This window comes from Archocentrus centrarchus, chromosome 11 (genome assembly GCF_007364275.1).
Source record: "Archocentrus centrarchus isolate MPI-CPG fArcCen1 chromosome 11, fArcCen1, whole genome shotgun sequence".
NCBI classification, from domain to species: Eukaryota; Metazoa; Chordata; class Actinopteri; order Cichliformes; family Cichlidae; genus Archocentrus; species Archocentrus centrarchus.
In genome coordinates this window covers 11,363,691-11,383,398 of record NC_044356.1, presented here as the reverse complement: position 1 = coordinate 11,383,398, position 19,708 = coordinate 11,363,691, and the positions used below count along the sequence as shown (strand labels likewise).

Here is a 19,708-nt window from a genome sequence, read left to right as displayed (position 1 = left end):
CAGATCTATCGCATTGTCTTTCTCACTTCTTCTCCCCTCATACTGTAGCCCTCATCTCTCCCATCGCCCTCTCTCACCTGTTTCTTGTTATACGGTGCTGCCTCACTCTTGCCTTTTCTATGTCTTTTCACCGCTCCTTCCCACTCACTATGCAGCATCCCAGAGAGAAAGAGAAATTGAGGGATGTGTGCATGCTGATTTGGGCATATGGTCTGTATCCCCTGTACTGTAGGTAGGCGAAGTGACAGACAGCCAAAGAAAGCAGGTAGGCATGTAGGCAGATAGGCGAGGCCACCTCTCTTAATGTGATTGCTTGGCAGGATAGATGTTGAATCTGCAGAGAGGGGAGGGAGTGGCATCACAGGAAGAAACCACATTAACCATTAAGCACAGCTCAACTCAATGCTAATTAACCCCGACTACAAGCCTGAGGCGACAAAAAAGAGAGGGAGGCCAGGATGTCGTAAGAGTGAAGGATGGAGAAGAAAAGACGAGGGAGAGGTGTGTGTGTGTGTGTGAGAAAGTAGAGTCTGCAAAAGGAGGGGGGAAAAAGGGAGAGGAGGCTGGGAGTGTGAAGGATGGCTGGACCGACAGATGATCCAGAGGAATGAAAAGCAAAAAGCTTAGTGCTCCATGGTAGACTCAGCAGAGTCTGACACAGGAGACTCTCATTTTCCATGAACCCATTTGTGAGTCAATGGCCATCTGTGTTTTACATTCCGCACTGATTTAGCCCATAGCTGTGTTCCCTGGGACAGTACAATAGGTGAGCCGGTGCCTTTCTGCCTGCCAGCCAGCCAGCAGAGCCAAAGGGCGGGGAGAAAACAGAACAGAGAAGAAAACAAGAGTACAATCATGTTCAAAGAGCTGTGTTCAAGAGACTCCGGGCCAATTAGAGATTTGAGTGACAGCACAGGGGTGAGAGAGGAAGCCCGCTTTATTTCTAAGTGAAATACGTCTGGGAACAAGTGCACAAAGACTCACACATATATCCACATGTGCAGCCTGGACATACAAACATATTAACAATGGAATGAATACACATAAATACAATGTATACACACACACACACACACACGCACGCACGCACACACACACACACGCAGAACATTTATGACTGCCATCTGTGCCGTCATGCGTTCACTGTTGTGCTGTCCTTGGATTTAATTGATATCTGAAAGCCCAGTAGAGCTCCCAGTATTCTTCATGTTACCTTAGCAACAGAGCAAGGACAACCTCAAAAATTAAAAGATGAGGAATAAAGCCTTTTGGGGGGGGCATGAACCACAGTCTGTAATAAACATACACACATTTACAACCACAGTGGAGGGTAAAAAAAAAAAAAATTACATACATAATGAAGCATGTAATCCCACTAACACAGATAAGCATTTAAAGATCCAATATGAATGTACTCAGCTAAATTAATCAAGAGGCAATCACATGGCCCCTTTGTGAGGACAGTATTGGAATACAAAAAAGAGCTGGGAATTAAAAAGCGCTGAAAAGCATTCCGGAGACAAACACCATGATACTGAGAGAGTGAATTTGGCAGTGGTGTTGCACAGCAATAATTGTTTCTTAGGAGAACTGCAACCTCCCTGTGCCATTGTTTTCATTCTGCCTCCAAAGATTGTTAGGCTGATTGCAGGGTCAAATGGCTTTTCACTCAATTAAAAATGTTAACTACAGCGGCAATTAGCTCATATAAGGACATTGTTTTGTCAATAATTTGAATTTAGTGCTAAACAGACCACAAGGAGCTCATAAAGCAAAATCATTTGAGTTTTTCTGAGTTTTGTTTACATCCCAGAAATAACTCAAATTCAACCTCAGTCCTGGATATTTTCCCCCCGACAACATAAAGTGGCCGAGCTCATTTACTGAGCAAATGCATACAAGGGCAAAACAAATCCTCAATAGCTCTTTGATAGCAAAGTGCTTTTGCTTTTATTCAAAACATTACAGCTGTCTAGCACCCTTCATTAGGTGCAGCATTGTTTGGTGAATGAATCAGAGCTGTGTGCAAAACCATACAATCCCATGTTTTTGTTCCAAACAGTTAAGAAAAATGGACATAATGCATACTCGGTACCAACAGTACTGTGCAAAAGTCTTAAGTGACCCCTCATTTCTTTAAATTTTGCTTCCAAGCAGCCAGACTTTCAGGTCTTTTTTAAAATGGTCTTGAGCTTTAGTTATTGTCTGCAGCCACCTGTAAAACACGGTGGAGGCTGTGTCATGGTTTGGGGCTGCATGTCAGCCAGTGGTGTTGGAGATCTTGCAGAGACTGATGGAATTATGAACACAGAAAAGCAGGAGTGGATTTTGATCCATCATGCAATACCATCTGATTGGCAGCAGTTTAATTTTTCAGCATGGCAGTGATCCTAAACACACTGACAATGCAGTAAAAGCATACATGGAAACAAAACACAATGGAACACCATCAGTGATGGATTGGCCTCCACAGAGCCTGGACTTTATTGAAGCAGTGTGGGATCATCTTTACAGAGAACAAAACACATCCAGAGAAGAGCTTTGAATGACCTTCAAGAAGCCTCGAGAACTATTCCTGAAGACTGCTTAAAGGTAGTTTATTCAGTAGTATTCAGTTTTTCCCTTATATAATATATGGTTTTTACATGTATGGTTGCATATGTTTCAGTAAATCACTGCACCCATGTCCCAAGCAAAATATAAAGAAATGAGCAGCAGCTCAAGACTTTTTACACAGCAGAGATTGCACATCAATAAGGGACGGTAAAAATTAATATTTGAAAATGCAATTTTCAAAATTACAGCAATCTCTTAGTTCCCAAATGCTTACAGTGTGTTAAAAATGGATGAGGATGCAACACAGTGGGAAACACCACTATCCCCGATTCTCTGAAATGTCTTCCTGACATAAAATTAAAAAATAAGCATAAGCAAGTAAACAATCAGACTGCTGCCTGTGATAATGTGTGGGTCTCCCTTGTGTCACCACAACAGCCCTGACCTATCAGGGAGCGGGCGTGGGATCTCTGGCATGTCCGGTGGGGCACAGGGATGCTGGCAGTGGATTCCAGCTGGGTGGATGCTTGATTTCACAAATCTCATGGATACTCTATTGGACTGGGATCTTGAGGCCAGGTGAAAACCTTAAGCTCCCACTTTGTTTTTTTTTTTTTTTGTTTTTTTTTACTGCCCTGCCAGGGTGGAGATTGATGCTTCTCAGCAACAACAGGTGGCACACGTAAAACCCAAATGAATGCCAAGAATTGAATTTTTCAAGCAGAAAATTGCATTGTAATATATTTATCGGTGTTATTCACCCACTGGTGCTTTTCTAATCAGTGTATATAAAAAAATTAGATTTAACATTTGGTATGCTGTTTTTCAATTTTCTGTTAAACATAGCGAATAAATGAATTGCAAACGATTGTATTCTATTTTTATTGTGATTCTACACAGCATCTCAGCTTTTCTGAAACACTGTTGTAGATAGATATACCAATAAACCTGCAGCTCCTCACAAATGAAAGACCCTGTATTTATATACTGTGTTACCACATTACATTACATACTATGTATACTTTATAATTTTATCTCCAACTTTTCAGTAGGGAAATTTTAATCCAATCCTGATTCTTCTTTTTAAATTAATCCCATAAGTTGTCAGGGTGTAGCAGGGAAACTGAAAGGCTGCTTTAGACTCCAAACTTCTTCCTGCATCCTGAACTTACTTTTTCTTTTTTTTCTTTTTTTTTACATAAGTCAGATTCACAGATGCATACTACCCTCTAGTGTCACAACCAAACACTGCATCCACGTTTAAGTGCGGCCGGAGAAGCACTAAGAGGAGCAAAGCAGCTGCCATTAATGTCATGTTGACTGAGTGAATGGGTGTCTGAGACACGGAGCCCTGTGTCGCCTGCCCTATCTCCACTGCACAGCTAATTAACAGCTCTGGCATGTTCTCTCTCGCTTTCTTTTCTTTCTTCCTCGCTCCATTTCTCTCGGCTAGAGCTGGCAGGAGATGAAAATTCCCTGTATTAATTAATCTGTTACATACAGGAATTGGGATGAAACCCTGATATGGGTGTGTGTGTGTGTGTGTGTGTGTGTGTGTGTGTGTGTGTGTGTGTGTGTGTGTGTGTGTGTGTGTGTGTGTGTGTGTGTGTGTGGACAGGGTAGAGGAGTCCAGAGAGCTGTGGATAGCTGACAGAATAACACGCTGTGCTGGAAAAATTAATAAGCCTTAATAAGGAGCCTCTGTTTGAAATTGGATTTACAGGCGATGCCAACTTTACTCAGGCACATCAAAGAAAGTACACCAGATCCCTTCAGAGCACCTGACCTTGGGATTCGACGGGGTCTATAAAGCATAGCAGGGCGTGTTAACACCAAACAAGATATATTCACCTTGGGCTTGATATTGATTACGAGTGAGATGAGGTTATTTGCTATGGATGTTATAGCTATCCACTGAGTCTAAATGGCTCTTTTATGCTTCATGTTTAATCTATGGCTAAGCCTTGACTTGATTACAAATCCAGGCGAGCGAATGATTCAACTTTAATCCAATATTTAAAAATTGACGCTGCTGATGCGATGAACTGAAATGACCTGCAGTATGCCGTCCCACAGCAAGGCACAAAGGTCTGGATTTATTACGTCTGCACATTTATTCAGCGCTAATTGAAGGATCATTAAAGCAGGTACTTAACACTCCACATGAAAAATGAGATGAATGAGCTCTAGCATCAAACTCTTTCTTAGTCAGCAATCCTGACAAAATGTTGGGTTTCCCCACCTGAAAGCTGATGAAGCAGGGCATAAAACCTTAATGCTCCTCCTGCATCAACTGAAACGTGTCTGTAGCACTGAAAAACTACTCAAAGGTGACATCAGCAAGACTTCATTTTACCGGGTTTATATTTCTCAGGGCGAGGCGTCAAAACGTGACTACTGTGTTGACTCTAGAATTAATCCAGAATCTAAATCCATGGATTCATTTTCCAGCTACCACTGAAACAATATTTGATTAGAATTTCAATGTGCAAGAAAAATAGTCCTTGGACTCATATATATATATATGCACAGAAGCGCCAAAACATTACGACAACTCACAGATGTAGTGAATAACACTGATTACACAATGATGCATGTTGCTAAAGCCACAATGTTGGATACAGGCAAAATGGGCAGCAGTAAACAACTAAGCGACTGGCGAGGGTGAAGCAGTTACAGCCAGATGACTGGATGGGAACGTATCTGAAACAGCAAGAAATGGCCCCAGTTGGCAGGGCTGGGAGCACTCACAGCGGTCCAAGGAGAGATGAGGCACGAACTGATGGCAGGATGTTTTGGGTTTGTGCTTAGATGTATAACCAGTCTGTTCTCAACTAAAACTGGGTAAGAGGCTTGGCGCAGCCTGGACACGAATATTTGCTGGTAACATCTTGGTGCAACACTTCACAGGGAACCTTCAAAGGTCTCGCATGGATTCGGCAGCACAGAAGGACCAATAGCAGATAAGCAGAGACTTTATGAGGAAGAGACATGAGACACTCTGGGACTGCTGAAGGGAAATCTATGGGATAATTTCTACTTTTTTTTTTACTGTTGTAGGAAAGTGTATTAATTAATCATGGCATTAGTTAAGTACTCTGGTGAGATAAGCTAGAGACATTGATTATGTTGGCAATCTGATCATTTAATGAAGTATGTATAACTTTGCACATCCATAATAAAAGTAGGACTTGGAGGAAGGAAAAAAAAGGGTCCTTAAACCTTATTTTGTAGCAACAAACACCGAACTTTATAAGCATTATCAGATTTTTCTGCAGTTGCAGTTTTTATGTTCAGTAGTTTTATGATCACTGAAATCAAAGTTATGGATGTCTCCCCATTAATTTGCATTTGGGCTTCAAAATAACCACCCAAATAACTGCCAGGAGGCATTACCACGATGACAGCCGAGTGGTGAGCCTTGCCTCTGCAAGGACTTTGATATGAAGTTATGGGAGGTTTCTCAAGCGTCACCATGATTTAAACTGGGTAGTGTGCACTTATTTAAATCAAATATAATACGGTAACCCATACAGAATGTGAAAGAGGGCTGCAGTAGCCCTCATATTCTGTTTTAGATAGAATAAACATATTATTGCAGATTTAGACGCTCTCGCTGCCATTTTTACTGTAATATTAATTGAAGTTGATTACCGCTTAATTAACATCAAATCCTGCAAGTACTAATAAATACTATCTGTCTCATGTGTCCAAAGCTTGATATTACAGATTACCACAACACATAATTAAACTCTTTATAGACTAGCCTGCTGGATTTTTGCCAAAGATGGGGGATATTAAATCCAGTGCACAGGGACAAATGTCACTGAGGCTGAAAGTTGTCAAATAATTTTAGCAACTTTCGGTTTTGCACTAATTCAACTAGGCCAAGTTCTCTCTGGTATTTCAAAGGGGTTTTACACAGAGGATGGTTTCTGATTCAAAGTATTTTAATCTTCTGTCATCGTGGTAGCCGGTGATGACCACGGATTTTACACAGAGAAAGAGCATATGGCAGCTGGTATACTTTGGGAGCGATCACTTCTGTTCCAATCAGTCTATTTCTGGAGAGGAAACAACTCCTAAGTCTCCACTGCTCTGCTAATGATGGGTCCTTTCATCTATTATCAGGGACACCAAAGAAAACTTAAAGCGCAGCCTGAAACAACAGCTTGTATTTCATTGTTTATTGCACATTGAAGATATTGTTGGTGCTCACGAGGTGGACAGGGAACGTACATGACCAGCATATTATTTTTGTGCGCAGGAAGGGTGCAGTGCAAACACAAAAGTGCAATTAAGCATGCTTCGTGAATTTCCTGAGATTTGAGAACTTGTGCTAAAATGTTAAGTGTTATCATTTTGTTTAGGTACATTTTCATCAACTTTATTTAGCCTATTAGCATTCCTGCATTTGCTAATTAGTAATTACTGCCACGGTCCTGGATCTGTTACTCAGTATTTTTGAGTATGTCGGACTTTTGAAGTTTAGTGTATTTTGACATTCTCTGTGATCGCTCACTTGTTTTATGTTTATATTTTTTTTGTGTATTATTTAGTGCGTTAGTTTACTTCTAGTTCTTAGTTACTTTAGAGCAGGGATCCTCAAATCCAGGGCTCGAGCTCCGGTGTCCTGCAGGTTTTAGATGTGTGTCTGCTTCAACACACCTGAGTCAAATATAGAAGTCATCAGCAGGACTCTGGAGAACTTGACTGCAGACTGAGGAGGTAATTCAGCCATTTGATTCAGGTGTGTTGGATCAGGGACACATCTAAAACCTGCAGGACACTGGACCTCGAGGCCTGGATTTGAGGATCCCTGCTTTAGAGTTTAGTTTTTTTTCCTCTGTGTTCCCGTCCTCTTGTGTCAAGTCCCTTGTATTTATGCATCTGTGTCTTCCCTGTTTAGTTATCTTACTTCCTGTTTTATCTTGGGAGATGTGTCCCTTGTGTGTTACCTTGAGTTGTGCTTCCTGTGTTTCATCTGTTGTGATTCTGTTCACCTGTACCTCATCCTCCCCAGCTGTCTCCGCTCCCCCGAATCACCCTGCTGTACTGTCTCAGTCGCTCTTTGTATTTTGTCGGATCGTCTGTTCACGTATCCTATCCTTGTTTCCCTTTCCTCAGGCTGCTCCAGAATTACGTGCCCTCAGTTTTCAGTGTGTTTTCTAGTGCAGTGTTTTTGTAGTCTTCTGTTATGTTTTTGGATTTTGGTCTTTTGTTTATCTGCAATCAGCCACAAATAAAACGGCTCACTTCAAGTTTCACTCAGTCTGTCCTCACGTCCTGCATTTGGGTCCTCACTCCTACACACGCCACACAGTCAGTAACCTACCTGACCTTGACAATTACAATTGTATCCAGAACAAAAGAGCTAATTACCCAATTCTAAGACTTTCATAATTTCATTTTTTTTTAACTGAGCTTCAGGTAGCTCATTTATTTTGAGCAAAAACACAGTTCTTTCAACTGTTTGGATACAGACCAAATTAATTATTTTCAAAACAAACTGTACACTTGATTACTCTTGGTGAAGATTTTCCCAAAGCATTAAAAAAACTTTTTTTTTCCACAGTTAAATATCAGACTATAACTCTCCTGACTTACATAAAAGACACATTCTTTTTTAAAATGTGCACTGCAGCCCTGAACTTTTAAAAGAATAAATCAGAAGACATTAAATAGTCTTTAACCTGCCAAATAATATAAAGGATAATGCGCATAATAGTTCAGTTTATTCACAACTAGCAAGTGATCATCCAGCGTCCTGCCACCTGCCAGGACTCACACAGCAGCCTCACCTGAAACATTTCAGTAGTGAGAACATGGCGGCTGCTGGGCGCTGCTTTCGAGAAAGGACAAATTCAGACAATACCTCGACCTGACATTTTCAGGAGTGGAAACAGCTACAGGCTACTGTGTGGTTTGGGGTAACCTGTAACACGTGGGGGAGTGTTATAGTTTGTGTGCCAAAGCATTGTCAGTAATTGAATTCTAAATTCATTTGTCTAATCTAGAGACTGCCATGAATATTTAACGTCCACAAATGTAATATAATATTACCCATTAGTCAGCTGTTTTTAGTGTTTTTTTTTTCTCTGACAGTTACCGTGAGTCTGAAAATTGCAGACTCTGGCGCCCCTTAGCGGCAGTATGGTAGAAGACACTATGGCAAACAAGGGATGCAAAGATTACAGGTTTGAAAACAAATATTTACCACCAAGATTAGTTCATCGAGAAAATAAATAAATAAAATGATGGCATTAAAATTATTATTCTAAGGAATTCTAAAAGAAAACATTTATTTTACACAATGTACCTTTTAAACTACATTTTTGTCCATTATCATTTTTCATTGACAGTTATTTGGAGGTCTTTAGCATGGAAATGACAGGAGATTAAATAATTAGTGATAAGTTTGGAAAACACTGGCAATAAGTTTACAGCAGCGCTCTCTGGGTTAAACAAACACGTGTGCTGTGTAGAATAGCGCGCTGTGACAGATGTGACAGGCCAACACTTACCCGGGTCAGCTCTGACTCAGAGACCGACCGGTGAGGCGGGGAGCGCCGCTGATACCTAGGAGGGCTGACGTCCTGGTAGCTTGTGCTGTCGTCATCCAGCAGGACAGCCCCCGCGTCCACGGACTCGTCCTCCTCCTCCAGCTGTGACGTCACATCCTCCTGGCACATCTGGTGGTCGATGCCATTCTGGCTCAGGTTGCAGTGAACAGCTGAGTGGGTCAGAGGGCAAAAAAATTTCCAAGTGATTAGCAAAGAGTCACAGCAGACATTTTTTGAAAGTATGACTAAAGTGTAGTACTGAGTATCTAACTGGAAGTACTTTGCTAAATATGCATTACATTCTTATCATTTACGTTCAGGTACGAATTAATTGAGATTGTACTTGTAGTTGGAAATAAAAATGTGGAAATGTGCTTAAATTTAAATGCTTGTGTGGTACAAAAGAGAACTTATATATATATATATATAGTTTTATTTAATAGTATCTATTGTTGTTTAAGAATCTATTTTTATGGTGCTTTCAAATGTTAGATTATTAGGTTTCCAAATGGAATTTCAAACTGTGAGCAGTGCATGTTTGAAGAACATCAAGGCCTCGCACACTAAAAACTGCACTGCAGAAAATCCACAAGATGGCAGCAGATAGTGAGCTATGAAGCTACTGAAACGCTCTATAGTTCATTATAATACGCCCTGACTACTGCTATTACCAGACAGTGTTTAATACGGTGGAATGTTTGCAGACAATATTCAAAATTTGTATTAAGCCACAAACGATAACAGCAAATACAGCACTTTGCAAAGGTTTCAAGAAAAAGCTCAGTCTGATCTATTATTCAATAATACCACAGACATGATTAATCCCCAAATTATTCCACAGGATGTGAACAACCCATATCTGAGATGTAAAAACTATCTTTTGCAACAAGAAGAGCAGTGAGTTATGGAGGAGCTGATGTGTGCCCTACAGAGCCCTGCTCTTGACATTATAGAGTTAATCTGGAATTTACATAAACAGACATCCACAGAAGAAATGTGGCAAGTTCTCCAAAAAGCTTAAAAAAAGAAAACAAACTCCTTGAAAATTGTGAAAAAGTGCAACAGCAAGAGAGTGTCTCACGCATCATTCCATTTAGTTTTTCTATCCTAAATGTAGTGGATCTTAAACGAATCTTACAGTAAATTCTCAAAATTCAAAATTCAGAAAATAAAAGCTTATTAAATGTAGCGTGCATGCATAAAATATCAAATACACTGCATGACACTAGTTCAGCCAGAATACAAAGTCAAGCTCAGCTGCAGGCCTGGCATATCAGGTGATATCAGCGCCAGCACACATCAGCTGATGGCTCAGCAAATTGGCAAATCTCATATAGGGTGTGTTATTTAAATAGCACACCCTTTATATGAGACAGCAAAGATATAGCAAAGGTTATTCCAGTATTCAAAAATGGTCATAAACACAATATGGAAAATTCTAGAACCATTTCTGTTCTTCCACAATTTTCAAAAATATTGGAAAAACTTTTTGTCAAACAGTTGGATCAAAAATTAATTGCTGTGTGAACAACAATATGGATTTAGGAAAAATCGGACCACTGCACATGCAGTAATGCATATGTTAGAGGAGATTAGCTCTGCTACTGACAATGATGAATTTTCAATAGGTGTACACATAGATTTAACAAAAGCTTTTGATACTATTGATCATAAACATTTACCGAAAAAGCTTGATAGGTATGGGATTAGAGGAACTGTTTGTTCCTGGGTAAAAGGTTATTTGCAAAATCGTCAACAGTGTGTTCAACTAGATAATATAGTTTCTGAATTTAAGACTATAAGAAAACCACAAGGTTCTGTGATTGGTCCAAAACTCTTTATTATCTTCATAAATGACATCTGTAATATTGCTAGTATATTTAGATTTATTTTGTTTGCAGATGACACGACAATAGTTGCTTCCTGGAAAAATATTTAATGAAATTTTGGCAATAATGGAGAAAGAATTAAAGTTATTCAAAACATGGTTCAATGTTAAGAAACTGTCTCTTAATATATCAAAAACTAAAATTATGGTATATGGAAATTTAAAAAAAGGTACTTAAAGAGATAAAACTTAAAATCAGTGGTGTTGAAATTGTAATAGAGTTTGATATAAAGTTCTTAGGGGTGGTAATTGACAGCCGACTAACATGGAAGCACCATATTAATTACATAAAGTTAAAAATCTCAAAGACACATGGTACTTTGTATACAGTTAAAGAATTGCTTACTTATAATGCCTTATTTATAATATACTGTACACTGATACTTCCATATCTGACTTATTGTGTAGAAGTGTGGGGGTCCACTTTCAAAACTTTAGTTAATGATATAGTTTTATTACAAAAACGAGTTATACGCCTGATAAATAAGGGAGCCTATTATAACCACACAAATTCATTATTTCTAAAATCTAATCTAATGAAATTTAAAGACATAGTTTATTATAAAATAATTCAAATAATGTTTAATGCTAAATCAAAGACCCCGCCAGACTGTGTTCAAAAATATGTTGTACTTCAGCAAACTAAATACAGTCTAAGAGATGGATGTAAGTTTATTGGACCTAAGGCCAGAAAAGGGTTCAAACAGAGATGCTTGTCTGTTCTTGGAGCTCAGTTGTGGAACAATGTTAGCCCAGACATGAAAACATATTCAATAATTCAACAATATATTTTACATAGTTATGTGATTGAATGAATATATTTTTGTTTTTTGGGTGGATGAAGGTTGCAAAACTTTTTTTTTTTTGTGCATATATTTTCTTTTCCTATATAAAAGGTAACTTGTAAATGGATGTAAACTTTGAGTTAGGCATATAAGCTTTTGCTTCTGCCTGTTTTGGTCTCACTTACTTTATCGTTTTTGTGTGACTGAATCAAAAAGAAATTGAACTGAACTGAACTATTTAAATTTCTGTCTGCCAACAGTTTTTGCACATCTGCAAGCCGCTCAACAACCCACCTCCATCCCAGCCCCACCTTTAATGCTATATCCGACTTTATGTCAACTCTGTTGTCACTGATGCCGGCGGTGCTAGATCATTTTGCTGCGCTCCTCATCCGAGAACAGAGCCATGCCACAAAAATACAAATTACTGCAGACAGAACAATTTACTTTTGACTACAGTCGACCACACGAAATTGTTGGCATGTTATATTTTAGATTTCTAGAATGCAAAGAAAAACATGTCCTTGTAAATTGATGACATTCTCAGCTAAACGGGACCATAACCCAAGATTGATTCAGACTACAGCAGAAGAGTTTTTCTTCAACCAGAAAAACCTATTTCCTTTTTTTTTTAATCCTTCAGACTCTATTGCCTTGATAAAAAATAGAAGTCTGTGTAAAAGCTTGTGTTATTACTGCCACAAATTAGTATTCAAGCTCATATCTCAGGCAGATAACTTAAAAAAAGAAAACAGAGAAAGCCATTCCTCTGAATCAATTTACATGCATGTACGAGATGAATGACAATAGTCAAATAATTGCAGAAGGCTTGTATTACTCTGGGTAAAACCGTATCGAACTACTCTGTCATTTCCTCCATCAGGTGCTTATTTTTAGTTTTGTTTTTCAGGAGGCGTCTGACTCGAGCACTATTTTAGTCTCATCAGGCAGTGATGCAGGAGCAGAAGTGACAGCTAGCAGTGAGTTGTTAGGTGTCGCTAAAATAGGCCATTTGTCATCATGAAACCTGGCCACTTGTTCTAAAAACACCGGTGTCTCATTCATGTGGAATGGAAGTCAAAAACCCTTTACATCACACCTGAAGTCTGCTTGGATTAAAGGTCAAAACAATGTTTTCTGAAAGCTGCACATTCGCCTTTACTTAAAGGTCTGAAAAGAGTGACAGAATGAACTTGAGAACAGAACAGAAGATCTACCAGGAAAACACATCGTGAATTGAGGCAAATCAGCAATAAAAGTTAAACATATTAAAAGCACATGCATGCCATGAATCGTAAAACTGATATAGATATTTGAATGTCCTTGATGTCTCTGATGGACACATAGGCTTGAGCAGGGTGTAAAAAGATGGCAGCTATATACTAGCCTAACAAAAACATGTGTGTCTGCTTTTTGGCACAATGTATTTTATAAAGAAAGTGCTTCTCTACAATTAAACTAATTACTGGTGAGAATTTTTTGTTATATATAGTGATAGAGCACGTACGCCAACATAAATTTTGTTTGGATGACTCAAATCAAATTTGCTGGAATTTCTGCTCTGTCCAAACGTCAGAATACAGAAAGCACTTTGGGAGTAGACCTGCCTTCATGTGCAACCAAGAGAAAGCTGGAACAATGTCGAAATCAAAGCTGACAACAGGTGTAATAGTTAATTAGCCATAAACAGCATGAAAGCTGGAGTTGGGTTGCAAAGCAGCTTGCAGATGCATGGCAACTAAAGGCAGGGTAAAGCAACTTAAATTGCAGGTTCAGTATTTGGTATGCCAACTGAATGTTTGCTTGAATTTGTAGCCAACTTGCTGAATGCATGATTCCTGTTGCATGATTGCACTGGAGGCATTGCTTTTAAAAATGTAAAATTCAATAATCAGATTCACCATATTATATAAGTCATTTAAATATTTGTAGTAAAATATTTATTTTCATGCTTATTACCCACTTAACATCAACTAGAACTTTAAATTAGGGTTTTGTATCATTTACCCTAATTCCAGTATAAATTTTTACGTGATATAAAAGTGTCGTATCACTATATAAATGATATAGCAACATGCATTTATGTTCTCTGGTGCACACAACAAAACAAGCCCAGAGAGGGCAGTAGGAGCAGCATGTCAGCCTGTACAATAAGCACCACTTTAACAACCTCAAATAAAGCATAATACTTTGCAAAATATGCGAGAAAACGGTTCCTATTTAAGGTGGAAACAACGTGTTTGACTGCCATCGGTGCAACTGGACTATGAAGGCACGCCAGGAGGAGATACGGGCAGCTGATGATGCGTGACCCAAAAGTAAACAAATGATTCGACCGAGCACTGCTGGATGGAAGCTGCAGTCAGTAGTTAGACTCCAAATGACCTGAAAAACAAATGATGGATGGATGCTGATGCAGTGACATGGTGGGGAAAGCAGGGCCTTAAGCAGTTGGTTAAAAAGCTTGAGCCAAGATGCAGCATCCTGGTGGAAAATATTTTTCAGTTTAAATTTTATGTGATAGTATAGTGCAGGCTCCTGAAGAGTCAGTTTTTATAATTGTTGTTATTATTATGGTTATTATTATTTAAGTGTTAAGCAGTTACATCAAAGTTTTGCTTAAGATTCCATGGAAAAAAACTACCCAGGTTACTTTTGTGCTCACATTTGACTAATGCTGTGCTGCTGCTATTGCACAATAATGCTGCTGCTGCACTTTGTGGTGATAGATTCACGCTGTGATTTAAGTAGTCTGTCATCAGTGACGGTATTTCATTGGAAAAGAAGGATGGAAAAAGGTCCTTCATTTTTTTTTTTGCACATTTTTCTTTTGCACTAATGAATAAATGCTGCTGCCTGCAAACTGCAATCACAGATAAAACTTAGTATTTTTTTTATATCAACAGAAATATCATTATCACAAATTTCCTTGAATTATCGTGATATAATTTTGAGGATATATCACTCGCCTGTACTTAAACAAATAAAAGTTTAAATTGGTGACTTATCCCCTGTTAGGAATCACTGGAGTGACAAAGCAAGCTGAATCATGTCCAGCTGTAGCCTTAAAATGTTACTCATGCTGTGATTCATCAGTATTAACGACTTCTGCTGCGTTTATACTTGTACCAATTTGTTGATGCAAGGTTTTTAATATGTAGGTTTTCAATATAATCAACTACTTAACTGTGTTTTCCTGGTACTATACTATAATATTCGGAGAAAAAAAGATAAATGTGCCACATCCACTAGAAAGGTTTATTTATGGACCACATATTCTACCTTAAAGAAACATGTCAAAAAGGACCCTGCTACAATCCTGCTGATTCCTGGTTAAAGAACAGAGCACCCTTGAAGCCCCATTTAAACTATACAAAGAACATACATGAGCGGTCCATGATTTAAACAAAGCCAAATTGAGATGCATGGCACGAAGCATTGCTCCCTCTCACTTCCTCTTTATTCTTTCCTCCCAGCTCACTCCTTCCCTTTCCCCTCCTCACCCTGACTAAATTCATGACTGATGTGCAACCGCTCTGGAGGAGAAATGAATTATACATCCTCTGCTAAGAGCATTTGAACAATGGTACAAGCAGACTAAATGGATAGATGGGTGAGAAGATGGTGAGAGGGGTTAGGCAAAGAGGAGGAACACAGCAAAAAGAGAAAGGACAGTTACGCTGCCTGTCATCGTTTCTGTGGAAGAAGGGTGGGCGGACAGGGGGCTAAGAGATAGAGTTTTTTTTTTAACAGCAACAGTTACTATAAATAGCTCTATTACATTCTTCTCTTTTTCCTCGCTGACATGCGCCGTGAAAGCATTGCAAGGGAAGAGAGATAGATGAGGGAGGATATCTGCCTCCATTCTCCTGCTCCTTTCTTTTTCTATCAATGGGATTCAGTGTAACGGGGGGGAAATGAGGAGAGAAAATGAATGGAGCACACAAAGGATTGTTACCCAAAACTGCCATCGCTGCAAAGCCGAATGCATTTCTATTATCTAGAGGAAGATAAAGTAAGAATTGGATTAGTCTTATGTAACTCTGGTCCTCTTAATTACTGTACATGGCTTTTGAATGAGGAGTCATTAGAAACCAATTGAATTCAAAAAGGACCAGCCAACAGGAATGTGTGCGTATTACTCACATAATCAATATGCTGATTGCTATACTAATTTTTATCTTGTAATATTGCACAGGGGTTCTGGACCTGACAAGTAGATGCTGATGAAAACTGTATACCGTGTTGTGAAAAAGTATTTGCCCCCTTCCTTTTTGGCATATTTCTGACATGTTTCAGATCATCAAATAAATTTTAATCACCCAAGTAAATACAAAATGCAATTTTTAAATGATGATTTCATTTAAGAGGAAAAAAAGATGTCTAGACCTACCGGGCCCAGTGTGAAAAAGTAACTGCCCCTTAAACCTAATAACTGGCTGTGCCACCCTTGGCAGCAAGAACTGCAATCCAGTGTTTGTGATAACTGTCTTTCACACCACTGTGGAGGAATTCAGTCACACTGGAGGTTTTCCAGCATGAATGGCCTGTTTAAGGTCATGCCAAAGTATCTTAATTAGATTTATGTCCAGACTTTGACAAGGCCACTCCAAAACCTTCATTTGGTTTCTTTTGAGCCATTTAGAGGTGGACCCGCTGGTGTGTTTGGGATCACCGTCCTGCTGCGCTTGAGCTTCAGGGCACAAACTGATGGTTGGATATTCTCCTTCAGGATTTTATGGTGCACAGCAGAATTCACGTTTCAATCAATTACAGCAAGTCATCCAGGTTCAGAAGCAGCAAAGCAGCCCCAGACCATCACACTAGCCCCACTATATTTACCTGTTGGCATGATCTTTTATATTGAAATGCTGTGTTAGGTTTATGTCATATATAACTGGATGCAAACCTTTTAAAGAATTCAGATTTTGTCTTGACAGTCAACAGAATATTTTCCCAAAGGTCTTGGGGATCATCAAGATATTTTTGGGGGAAAATGTGAGATGAGCCTTTGTGTTCTGTGTGGTCAACAGTAGTTTTCGCCCTGGAACGCTCCCATGGATGCCATTTTTGCCCAGTCTCTTACTTATTGTTGAATCATGAACACTGACCTTAACTGAGGCAAGTGATGCCTGCTGAGGCATCCTAGGCGCATATATACATATATATCTTTTTTGTTACCAAAACTGCATCTTAAGCATCTGTCAGAGTTTTCTAAGGTCTCACCTTAAGAATCTGAATATGGAGATTTTTTTTTTAACATTTACTTAGTCAAGAAGGCTTTTCTGGGGTGTTTGCCAAGAAGGCCAGCCATGTCATATATGACCAGAGATAGTCAGGGTAACAGGAAAATCTGTGCACTCTCAGGCTGTGTGCTGCATCAGGCAGCTGTGTCTTGGCTTTGCCAGAAACTAACTCCAACCTCAGTGACCTCAGGCTAACCCCACTCAGGCAGGAGCTCACAGGTCAGACACAGAACTTGAACAAACTGATCATTTAAAGTTTTAGAAATGATATTTGTGGTGTGAGATGTTTGGTGTAGCCCCTTAACTGGCAAGGGCCCGGTGACGGGCCGTTTGTAGTCCCTTTTATATGGCAGGCTAGACCCTCCCATTTTTATTGACACGTCATTCGGCCAATCATGTAACTGGCTGCACCAAATCACCTGACAAAGCTACGTGACGCCCTCTGAGTATTATTGGCTCTGGGAAACCCATTTCTTAACATTATTGGCCGAATGAGGTGTCAGTCAAAATGGGCGGGTCTAGCCTGCCATATAAATGCACTTCATTCGGCCCGCGGACCAGACGCAGCCGATTAATAGGCTATGAAATGGGTTGTTCAGAGCCAGTAATAACCAGAGGGTGTTATGTAGTTGTTTCAGGTGATTTTATTTGCTGCCAGTTAAGGGGTTAAGGCATGGTAACTGTAACAGCTGCAACTGATGTTCATTTGTTTTCATTGTAATGGCAAAACAAAAGTCTTTTAAATTTTAATAAGCGTTTTCATGAATGTGTATTAATGCCAATGATGATTAAAAAAAACAAACAAAAAAACGTCTTGGTGACACCATGGATGCGTTGCCTTCTAAGTGGCTCCTCTGCACAACTACAGGGTAAAAAAGGTCCACTCGATGTTGCACTAGAGCACCAGCTGCCCAGAACAAAGAAAGCAGGCGCATTGGACACACCTCAAAGATTTTTACAGTAGAGTCTCAGAGCAGCAGTCCATGACTTCAAGGATAGGTGATGTAACAAGACAGTAATCCAAACCACCCCAGTAAATCACTGAGGAAAAAAGTTGAAAAAGAAGAAAAGACATGACTCAGAAGTGCCCGTTCTTTCCTTTAGCCTCGCTGTGTTCCCATGGTATGACCTAAATCAGGACATCCCACAAATATCAGTGAACAAACAGTAATGTCAGACAGAATGATCTAAAATTAACTTCTCATTCTAGTAAAGTCCAAGAAACTGCTATAAAATGTCTGATGGAGGTTTTTTTTTTGCTGCTATTAGAGTTACAAAATTGAAATGTTGACTTCCCTTTCTCAGGATGCATTGTGAGGCATTACTCTGTGCTCAATAAAGACAGAAAGCACAACTGGTAGTGTTTTCTTAGCTCAAATTGTGTTTGAATGGCCTGCAACTGGGACTTAGATGATTATTTTTAGCTTCCTGGATAGATTTTGTGTATATAAAAGGAGTCAAAGTAAGCACCCTGTGGAAAAACAGTTTAAATAAAAGCCGGAAACACTCAATAAACTATTTACAGACGGTTGCCACTGATGGCAGGTAGTTATCTTTATATGGGGATTTCTTATTTGTATCTCTAAAATGACACTAAATCAGCATCATCCCATTTTCAGAACTGGGTTGGATAGAAGAAGGTTCAGTGCAGACTCTCATCAACTACTGTAGGCTGTGGAGAGGCAGTGACGTGTCAATCAAAAGCTAGGCATGCAAATGTCAGTTTGTCAATTCAAATATAAAAAAGGCACTATCTCAAGGGATAAGTGAGTGTTGTGTATACCCATAACAGACAACTTGGTAAAGAATCCATTTTAAATTGTATCTTTCAGCACTTTGGAGGCAGTCTGGTACAAAACTCAATTATTTGTTCTCATTTGTTCAGTTAAATCTATGGAAAATGTCAACAATAACACAATTTAATAGGCATTAAATTGTATTTTTGCACAAAAAAGCTGATTCCCAAAGAACCATGAGCCTAAAACCGGGCGTAGCACAGCATGGTGTGCAGTGTCTCTGTCAAAAATATGAGAAAACTGGACGAAGAAGTGAAGTGGCCTAAAAAAAAAAAAAAGAAATTAAAAAAAAACTATCTGCAGCAGATGAACAATATCTGAAAGTTATGTCCTTAAGAAGTTTGTTAAGCTACTTAACACTGATCTGAGTCATTCAAGCAAAAAGACTTTTGGCTCAAGGCTCAAGACTTTTGCATAGGACTGTTACATACATGCCTGCCTGTGTACATGAAATTCATACCATCCAGAGGTTTGGGCCTTTTGTCTTCAGGTTTAAGTTGAAGACATTTAAATATAAATGCAGTCCCCCAACCCGCTGCATCAATTATGTAACTTGACATTTATGGTTTCTCTTCAGCAATGAAAGTTTTTAATAAATCAGATGACTGAGTGACCAAGTGAATTCCTGCAACTGAACACTTGACTGAGTTAACAGAGGGCAAGACGATTTATATTGTATGCCGTCACTGGGGCTGACATGTCTCCCCATCTTCCCATAAAACTACACCCATGCAAGAAACCCAGTTGAAAGAAAAAAGCATGTTTCCAACAGAGGAAATGGGAGAAGCCAGAAAGCACATTTCTGTGCTAACTTTAGAGCCAGCGTTTCACAGCACAAGCTGCTTCAAAGTGAAACCAGTAGTGGGTCCATAAT

At 39.3% G+C, this 19,708-nt stretch overlaps 1 protein-coding gene across 1 annotated transcript in view; it reads right to left on the bottom strand.

Moving 5' to 3' along the window:
* samd12 (sterile alpha motif domain containing 12) overlaps window positions 1-19,708 on the bottom strand; it is a 115,483-nt gene that overhangs the window by 80,885 nt on the left and 14,890 nt on the right. The window contains exon 2 of the mRNA XM_030741820.1: window positions 9,081-9,289. Coding sequence (XP_030597680.1) covers window positions 9,081-9,289 — 209 coding nt within the window. The remainder of the gene's footprint in view (window positions 1-9,080; window positions 9,290-19,708) is intronic.